We start from the raw sequence: 10,200 nt of genomic DNA, 5'->3' as shown, positions 1-10,200 counted from the left end.
CGTATCCCTCAAATCTTGTGCATTAAGCCACACGTATCCATTAGAAAACCTACACGCAAACCCATTCTGAAAAAATTCAATAAACACAGCAATAAATAGTATGTTATCTTCGATATTAAGACTTTAAGTTCCCGTTTGAAAGTTAAAAATGTCTGAGCCTTTTGTTCAGACATGTATAGGAGACGGCAAGATTGAGTAGTCGCAAAAAGTTCATGAAACACTCGTAGGATACACAGATAGGAGATTGTATGGCTGTCTTATTTGATCACAATTGCGTGTACTGCCTGGTTGTTGATTTCGGGTATGTTTCTGAATATAGGATACCTTTGGCGAGTGTAAGTTCATGGACAGATCTGATGTGTTGTACATGAATCGTAAAACAAGAAAGGTAAACATTTAGAACGTTACATTTTTGAGAAAAAACAAGACATTTATTTGTCCATTGTCTCTCAGGTCTATGCAGTCCTTTTGGCTAAAGAATGAAACGCTTGAAACATAGCTCGTTTTGCCGAAAACGAGTAAAGCCCTCTGAAGCTTGCCCATTAATTTTCGCGAAATCGGCAATAGTGAAAAACGTCGTGCGGCCAGCTTCGCCAAACTGACTTAATTCGCGAAGTCTACTTTGCTCAATTAAATTTGAGGCCTAATACAATCAGCTTGATTCGAATGGTCTCATCTCGAGCTCCATGTGTAATTTGTTGCATGGATGATTGTCCAGGTGCGCTCAGTTGACAAGATAAGGATATTAATCAGCTTTAGGATTAGTTCTTCCGTATCTATTGCGTCGTTGGTTGTTGTAATGAAGTCGCTGCTGGTTTTCAGCTGTTTCTATCCCCCAGAAATAAACTGAGGCTCTTGTCCGTCGCATTACTCTCTAACCTCCCTCTACAAAGTGGTTGAGGGGCTGGTGCCGGCAATCCCGCCTGACAAGTTCCTGACTAGTCCCTCAAAAACCAGGACGCCTCATTCGTCCACGTCAATCTTCCAGAGACTATAGCACCTAAAACCCAGTAGACAACTACATCAGGAACAATAGCAGATGCTTCACGGGCCGTGCCACTCTGTAACACTGAGCAATACAGACATTCGTTTTTTCCAAAGACTGTAGTGGCCTGGAACCAATTAGATGAAGTAATTGTAACCTCGGCATCGACCGAGAGCTTCAAGTCGGCGCTGGCAGTAGCCAGACGACGATAAAGAATCAGCTGCGCACCCCCCACTCCGCTGCATCAATGCCAGACATCTGGATGACTTGTCCCACAAGTGCAGCGTAACTTACGTATTACAGATACAGATAATCTCGAGAGTCTGCTTGTTTGTCCCATGACTGTGAGGTGCAATCCGCCCCGACAGCATTCTGATAAGGCAAAAAAAAAAAATGTTCTGTTTAGGGTAACATGCCCCAAAAAATTAGGGTCGGTCGGTCGGCAACTTTTTATTTTTTATTTTTTTTTTTTAGAATCCAAATGAAAGTGTTCATTGAAATAATTGTTATAGAGCATCGTAAATGGTCTAAATAACTCAGACATTGAAAATCCTTTCATTTGATATGCAACATGACTATATTCCGTTCTGAAATAGCAAAAATATGGTTTTTGAAAAATGAGGTAAGTAGAAATTGAGAAAAAAGTTTTAGGGTCGGCGCCAAAAACACAGGGTCGGTCGGGTTACCCTAAACAGACAATTTTTTTTTTTTGGCCTAATCATCGGTCCACGCTATCGCTCATGGTCTCTCTGACAGGATGGATGGCCAGGCCATGGCCATGTTGGGTTTGATGCGTGCATGCCTGGTTTTCTCCTGTAGATGGGTGTCGGCACAGGAGGTCTGCCCGCTGTCCTCAGCCAACATGCTCCGTCTTCATGGCAGCTCAAATTTTTTATCGAGGTTCTCTCCTCTAGATCCGCCGTGTTTCGCCTAGGGGCTTGCGCTGCCTAGTTGATAGGGTCACCTCGTAGAGGATGTGGTCATAGACCACGCACGGTCGGTCTTGGGATAGGGAAACGTTATGCTAGTCCGGAGGGATTACGCCACAATGGCCACCTCGCGAAGACCCAGGGTCCTAGACTAGGGAGGTCCAAGGGGGAGCACCGGGAGGGCTACCCCTCTACCCGCACCTCCAACACAATCCCTTCCCCTGGTAGCTTCATCCCCAAGGAGGAAACAGAGCTACCTGCAACACCCCTGACAGGATGTATAATTACTGCGCGGAATCTACCAAAACAAGAATACAGAGTTATCTCCCAACTAAGACGAAAGTGATTGCAGATTGGCCGACTTCAATAGTGATCTCCGTTCTGTTCTTCACAGTTATGATAAAGACATCGTTCTAAGGTTAAAACAAGTCGAAATGTTGAGACTGCTGTTGGAAGGAGACCGTGATATTGTTGCATCACTCCCAACTGGTTACGGAAAAAAATATCGTCTGCTTCGTAGCCAAAGTTGATTATCACGTGACACTTTTGCCATATTTAGAGTTGTTTGCACAGTAAATACACCCGCAAAAGATAGCTTGCTTGAATCTGTCTTACATATCAATTCCTTTGTAATTTAAAAATTACACAACACCATGAAAAATCATTATCGACGATCGCATTTGTGGGGTAGCAATGGAACCTGTGTTTCAAAACCTTTAAAAATCTGACAGGTTTTTCATGTTCATGAGTCTTACATTGGAAATACATGTGTAGAGGTTATGGACAGAAAGTCAGGAAAAGTTATTTTTTTAAGTCTTATAGAAGGTATGGGGAAGTCTGATATTCAGGGTTTATGAATAGCAAGAACGTATTTTGCCAAATAGCATAACAAGCCAATGTTGTTGTTTTTGTAGAATAGCGCTTCCATTGTACACGAAGTAGTAATTTATTCCGTAATAAAGTCGCTGCTGGTTTTCACTCGATTCTATCGCCAAGAAATAACGAATAGCCGGTTCATTACTCTCTATAATCTTCGACTGGCGGACGTTTTGAGTAAAATACACGTAGGTACAGTATGTATGATAACCAGAATACTACCCATGGCTTTCTTTGTCGTACCAGCACTGCAAAATGCCTGCAGTCTGTCCGTCTTCGGCCTTCCATACTTATCATAATGGACTAACGGGTCACTGTTACAGTCGAACCCCCATTTTAAGACCTTCGAAAATCTGACAAAATCAGGTCTGAAAAAGGAGGGAGTCTTAAAACCGAGGCAAATTTACAGAGGTTATGAACAGACAATCTGACAAATGAAGGTCTTAAAAGGGAGGAAGTCTTAAATTAAGGGGTCTTAAAAGGGGGGTTCCACTGTACCAATTTATTACTTTTTTTAAAATCCGTAAACTTGTTTGCTGCAAGTTCAGTGCTGAATTCACGCATACATTTATGGACTTGGTGTTTGGGAAAACTCACGACTGTTAAAAATCGGCCAAGTGAAGACAAAATGGTCCAGTTACTGAACAGACTTCCATTCTGGTTTCTGGTGATTGTGACTAATGTTTCCTGCGGCCATGATATTGTAAGTGTGAGTAGAGAATACTACATGGCTTGCTGTGTCGTACCAGATGTACATGTACACGAGTTGCTTTTTGAAATATTGAAATGAGAGCGAAATCGAGCTTTTCATTATTTAAAAAAGCAACGAGTGTAAATCTGGTACGACACAGCAAGCCACGCAGGAGTCTGTTTATTCTACATTATTATGTATACTTGCGTGTCTTTTGCTTGAAATGTCCCGCAGTAGAGGCGCCAAAATTGAAGACGCGTCTTATGGAACTAATTTAGTAGTAATTTAGATCCGTTAGGAGAGGAAATAAAACAGGAAGAAAGAGAAAAGGTAGGGAGTGGCAGGGACAAAGGGCTGCGAGTGTGGTGGGGGAGGGGGGGTGGGAGAGAGAGAGAGAGAGAGAGAGAGAGAGAGAGAGAGAGAGAGAGAGAGAGAGAGAGAGAGAGATTCAGATTCAGATTCAAAACTTTATTACGAAGGGATAAAGGTTTTAGGCGATGCCTTATCTTCCAACCTGTCCCTTTTAGACATAAATGACATTATACATTACATATATATATATTTATATATATATATATATATATATATATCCCATGACCTCCCTTCTTTGTCTCTGTTACTTCAGTATGGGTATATATGTTGTATTTTTATAGCTCAATAAATACATCATGGACTCCAAAAAATATATGATAGTGCAGATTCCGATTTGGGCAAAGGACTACTTTCCTCCCGACCTTTGACCTCGCGCCGAACAATGTGACACATTTGTATGAAGTTCTAAAATCGCATTGCACGGCTCAGAAAACCATATCAGTTGCACGCAAAAATGAATCTCAGAACTGATCTGATGTATGAGATGCAATAAGCAAAAGTTTCTTTCATTATGAAAGCAATGCAGGTCGAAAAAAACGAACATTCAACTTACAAGATAACCAGATGCTAGCGAACCAAAACAAAAACACGAGTACCCTCCCCTTGCATCGTTAGCAGACGACTTTTGAGAATCTGTCGGTAGTGTGTTTTGCCGGTGTGCGCCTTCAGCTATCAAACATCGGCTGTTTCACGTGTTTTGCGAGCAAGTCTACTCTTTTGCCTGGCTCTGCAGTAAGTCCACATATTTTTCCGTAATCCAGTCATATTCCTTCAAAATGCAATCAATCGGCGGTGACAGACGTGTCGGTCGCGTTTTCCTCTCACCCATACCAGTTTAAGTTCATCCATGCAAACACACTCGCAAAACAGTTTATCACGTAGATACATTTCAAATAGGGAGCAAATGGTTAAATCTAAACCTACATATTTGTTCCCTAAGATTTGCTTCTCTGTCAATAAGCCTAATTACACACGTTCGAGAAAAACAACGTGGAATCAATTCTGAATCGAGTAAGCCAAATGGGTCCCAAACCCGTTTCGCCCGTTCTGCCGACCTGAAACGCAAAACAAAAGAATTGTGCGCTTCAACTAAATTAATTTCTATTCGACTTCATTACTTTCTTGCAACTTATGAACCTTTACTTAAAGCTTTTAAATGGTCTGAAAGTAGTGTTACCGCGTACTTATCGATGCACTCATTCGTTTTATTTTTTCAACGACGGTCACTTAGTTTAAGGTTGCAAAAGGGCTAAGTCTCGCTGGCAACAGTTTTACCCTGCACAGATCGCAACAGTGCCGCTAGTAGTCTACACTTTGTGTTTGATGGTAGAATGGGATATACAGATTACAACACTCGTGGTTTTTTATATGGCTTGTATTTCAGTCAAGACCCAGCGGGAATATCAATCGAGAGACACTCGCCAGAGGCTCGTGTCTCCCGATGATATTCATCCGCTGGGTCTTGACTGAAATACAAGCCATATAAAAAACCACTCGTGTTGATATAGGTTACAACACGAGTGGTTTTTTATATGGCTTGTATTTCAGTCAAGACCCAGCGGATGAATATCATCGGGAGACACGAGCCTCTGGCGAGTGGCTCTCGATTGATATTCCCGCTGGGTCTTGACTGAAATACAAGCCATATAAAAAACCACGAGTGTTGTAATCTGTATATCCCATTCTACCATCAAACACAAAGTGTAGACTACTAGCGGCACTGTTGCGATCTGTGCAGGGTAAAACTGTTGCCAGCGAGACTTAGCCCTTTTGCAACCTTAAACTAAGTGGCCGTCGCTGAAAAAATAAAACGAATGAGTGCATCGATAAGTACGCGGTAACACTACTTTCAGACCATTTAAAAGCTTTAAGTAAAGGTTCATAAGTTGCAAGAAAGTAATGAAGTCGAATAGAAATTAATTTAGTTGAAGCGCACAATTCTTTTGTTTTGCGTTTCAGGTCGGCAGAACGGGCGAAACGGGTTTGGGACCCATTTGGCTTACTCGATTCAGAATCGATTCCACGTTGTTTTTCTCGAACGTGTGTAATTAGGCTTATTGACAGAGAAGCAAATTTTAGGGAACAAATATGTAGGTTTAGATTTAACCATTTGCTCCCTATTTGAAATGTATCTACGTGATAAACTGTTTTGCGAGTGTGTTTGCATGGATTAACTTAAACTGGTATGGGTGTTAGGAAAACGCGACCGACACGTCTGTCACCGCCGATTGATTGCATTTTGAAGGAATATGACTGGATTACGGAAAAATATGTGGACTTACTGCAAAGCCAGGCAAAAGAGTAGACTTGCTCGCAAAACACGTGAAACAGCCGATGTTTGATAGCTGAAGGCGCACACCAAAACACACTACCGACAGATTCTCAAAAGTCGTCTGCTAACGATGCAAGGGGAGGGTACTCGTGTTTTTGTTTTGGTTCGCTAGCATCTGGTTATCTTGTAAGTTGAATGTTCGTTTTTTTCGACCTGCATTGCTTTCATAATGAAAGAAACTTTTGCTTATTGCATCTCATACATCAGATCAGTTCTGAGATTCATTTTTGCGTGCAACTGATATGGTTTTCTGAGCCGTGCAATACGATTTTAGAACTTCATACAAATGTGTCACATTGTTCGGCGCGAGGTCAAAGGTCGGGAGGAAAGTAGTCCTTTGCCCAAATCGGAATCTGCACTATCATATATTTTTTGGAGTCCATGATGTATTTATTGAGCTATAAAAATACAACATATATACCCATACTGAAGTAACAGAGACAAAGAAGGGAGGTCATGGGATATATATATATATATATCCCATGACCTCCCTTCTTTGTCTCTGTAACTTCAGTATGGGTATATATGTTGTATTTTTATAGCTCAATAAATACATCATGGACTCCAAAAAATATATGATAGTGCAGATTCCGATTTGGGCAAAGGACTACTTTCCTCCCGACCTTTGACCTCGCTCGCGCCGAACAATGTGACACATTTGTATGAAGTTCTAAAATCGTATTGCACGGCTCAGAAAACCATATCAGTTGCACGCAAAAATGAATCTCAGAACTGATCTGATGTATGAGATGCAATAAGCAAAAGTTTCTTTCATTATGAAAGCAATGCAGGTCGAAAAAAACGAACATTCAACTTACAAGATAACCAGATGCTAGCGAACCAAAACAAAAACACGAGTACCCTCCCCTTGCATCGTTAGCAGACGACTTTTGAGAATCTGTCGGTAGTGTGTTTTGCCGGTGTGCGCCTTCAGCTATCAAACATCGGCTGTTTCACGTGTTTTGCGAGCAAGTCTACTCTTTTGCCTGGCTCTGCAGTAAGTCCACATATTTTTCCGTAATCCAGTCATATTCCTTCAAAATGCAATCAATCGGCGGTGACAGACGTGTCGGTCGCGTTTTCCTCTCACCCATACCAGTTTAAGTTCATCCATGCAAACACACTCGCAAAACAGTTTATCACGTAGATACATTTCAAATAGGGAGCAAATGGTTAAATCTAAACCTACATATTTGTTCCCTAAGATTTGCTTCTCTGTCAATAAGCCTAATTACACACGTTCGAGAAAAACAACGTGGAATCAATTCTGAATCGAGTAAGCCAAATGGGTCCCAAACCCGTTTCGCCCGTTCTGCCGACCTGAAACGCAAAACAAAAGAATTGTGCGCTTCAACTAAACTAATTTCTATTCGACTTCATTACTTTCTTGCAACTTATGAACCTTTACTTAAAGCTTTTAAATGGTCTGAAAGTAGTGTTACCGCGTACTTATCGATGCACTCATTCGTTTTATTTTTTCAGCGACGGTCACTTAGTTTAAGGTTGCAAAAGGGCTAAGTCTCGCTGGCAACAGTTTTACCCTGCACAGATCGCAACAGTGCCGCTAGTAGTCTACACTTTGTGTTTGATGGTAGAATGGGATATACAGATTACAACACTCGTGGTTTTTTTTATATGGCTTGTATTTCAGTCAAGACCCAGCGGGAATATCAATCGAGAGACACTCGCCAGAGGCTCGTGTCTCCCGATGATATTCATCCGCTGGGTCTTGACTGAAATACAAGCCATATAAAAAACCACTCGTGTTGTAACCTATACATATATATATATATATATATATATATATATATATATATATATATATATATATATATTTATTCCCCCCTCTGCTTCTTTACCTCTGTAAACTTGTAGGGGTAGTTATTTTTCGATAATGACCCAGCAACCAAACAAATAACGACCCAGCAACAGCCTGAATCCTCGATAGTGCAATGGGTTGAGAGGTTGTTCTGTTTCGGAACTACTTTTTGCGACTGAAAAGTTCCGAACGCTCTAATGTACGAAGTATACATCTCTGGAGCAAACAATACAAACATACCGCATTTAAATTAACAACTACAGGCCTGAACACATGAATCTCCATATAAAATCCATGAGTTCGGTTGTTTTCTGAATCTCATCTGCCGGGCTCAAGCCGTTCATCACAAGCAATTTCCCAAGGCAAGTAACTCATACTTTGTCTAGCGACAAGAGTAGTTCCCCTTCTTTTCACTCAGTTCCTTCGACAACAGACTGCAATCCGACGGTCAGTTTTCAACAATATTTCATTTAATAAACAGATCACACGCAACCAAATGCACACATCTCATCAATTTAAACAACATAAAGGGGTTTCATACACTATTTTCCCCAGAAAACTGAACTTCATACAGTTTTTAACGTTGGAACACGGGTGCAAAAGTTCGTCTGCTAGTCCCATTTGACGAAAAAACATTATCCTTAGCGATACCAAAACATATACAGAACACACAATATCTGCCTTTGCCGCCACAGCAGAATAACAGCATATCTGTGTACTTGATTTTAGCCCAAAATAGGAAAACTGACAAGAAGTGTTAACAGAATGGAATGATTTGCACGGAACTATACAACCGCGCATTAATCGATCGCCTGCGCAGGTTGACTGGTTGAGAGAATAGGATTCGATCAAACTTTCGCAAAAAAACTCCTCTTTTCTTTGAATAACTGAAGAAAGGAGGAATAAAGAGGTTACACACCTCGTCTCAGTGATTATAAAAAATAATGGTCTCAGTTCGCGGTCATGAAAAAGCTCGCTAAAGCTCGCATTTTTCATGATCCGCTAACTTCGACCATTATTTTTAATAATCACTGAGACTCGGCGTGTAACCTCTACATATATTTATATAACATGTTTTAAACAGCCAAACGAATAAGCATTTAACTAAGAATTTGTAATCAGGTTAAAACTAACAAAAACACTAGCTATAATAACGTGGTTCATGGATTAATAAAATGATGATTACGATGTGATGCAGTAACAGTTACGATTTTCAAGTGTAGGGAGATAATTATTTTTGACCAAGATATTTTTGAACATTTTTTTTAAAAGACGAAAGGGTTTGACATGTTTTACAGTACATTGGAAGTAAATTCCACACAATTTAATTTAACTCGCCGGAGGCTCGTGAGTCCCTTGACATTCATCCGCTGGCTCTTGACTGAAATACAAGCCATATAAAAAAACACACTCGTGTTGTAACCTTAATATATTTCATTACTTTAAACGAGGGTAGTCCATGTGATGTTGTTTTGTATTTGTCAAAGCGTCTCGAGGTAAATGCTCTTCTGTGACTAATCAAAGTAATGACAAAATGTGACCCTCCACCACAAAATGAGTCGCATGTCACCTCGCGCGGTTCTGCGCTAGACTTAATATAAGTCCGGGGAGTGTCTGGTTACAGTGCGAGGGTCACCTTAGTCACAGGCTTATAACTCAAACAGTTTTCGCTCTTTTCTAAAACGGTTTTCACCACTGGATAGAGCATAACAAACTCTTTAGGAAAATGTAAAAATATGAAAACCATGCAAAGGTGACATGCGACTCATTCCGTGGTGGAGGGTCACCAAATGACAGGGACAATGCAGCTACCTTAAACCTGCACAGATTCCCCCCTGGGCTTTCAGCCGTACACGCTTCAGGAATCTATATCCATATAGAAAATTGCCAATCTTCAGACTCTTTCTTGCAAAGAGTCGAACACTGCAATTCATTTGTACGAATTAATTGCTAAGCATTGTCCTGGCATGCAGGATTATAGTGTGAGAAGAGACAAGCAAGGGGGGGGGGGGGGGGAGGGGAGGGGGGAGCGGTTGTTGGGGGGGGGGGGGGGGTGGTTGTCGGAGCATCTTTCCATCTGGAGACATACCTTACTCCAAAACTCTGTCTGCTTCTGCTTCTGCTTCTACATGTAGTTCTGCTTCTGGTTTAAACAATACTTTATTCAATTATTAACATGACAAAAACAATACATAG

At 41.0% G+C, this 10,200-nt stretch overlaps 1 protein-coding gene and 1 long non-coding RNA gene across 2 annotated transcripts in view; both read left to right on the top strand.

The window, feature by feature from the left end:
• The window catches only part of LOC138979646 (uncharacterized), a 145,245-nt gene that overhangs the window by 11,635 nt on the left and 123,410 nt on the right, over positions 1-10,200 (top strand). The window lies entirely within an intron of this gene.
• LOC138979644 (uncharacterized) overlaps positions 3,378-10,200 on the top strand; it is a 14,295-nt gene continuing 7,472 nt past the window's right edge. Inside the window, exon 1 of the mRNA XM_070352363.1 lies at positions 3,378-3,493. Coding sequence (XP_070208464.1) covers positions 3,419-3,493 — 75 coding nt within the window. The 5' untranslated portion in view covers positions 3,378-3,418. The remainder of the gene's footprint in view (positions 3,494-10,200) is intronic.

This window comes from Littorina saxatilis, linkage group LG11 (genome assembly GCF_037325665.1).
Source record: "Littorina saxatilis isolate snail1 linkage group LG11, US_GU_Lsax_2.0, whole genome shotgun sequence".
Classification (NCBI taxonomy): Eukaryota; Metazoa; Mollusca; class Gastropoda; order Littorinimorpha; family Littorinidae; genus Littorina; species Littorina saxatilis.
This window is presented reverse-complemented; position numbering and strand designations above follow the sequence as displayed.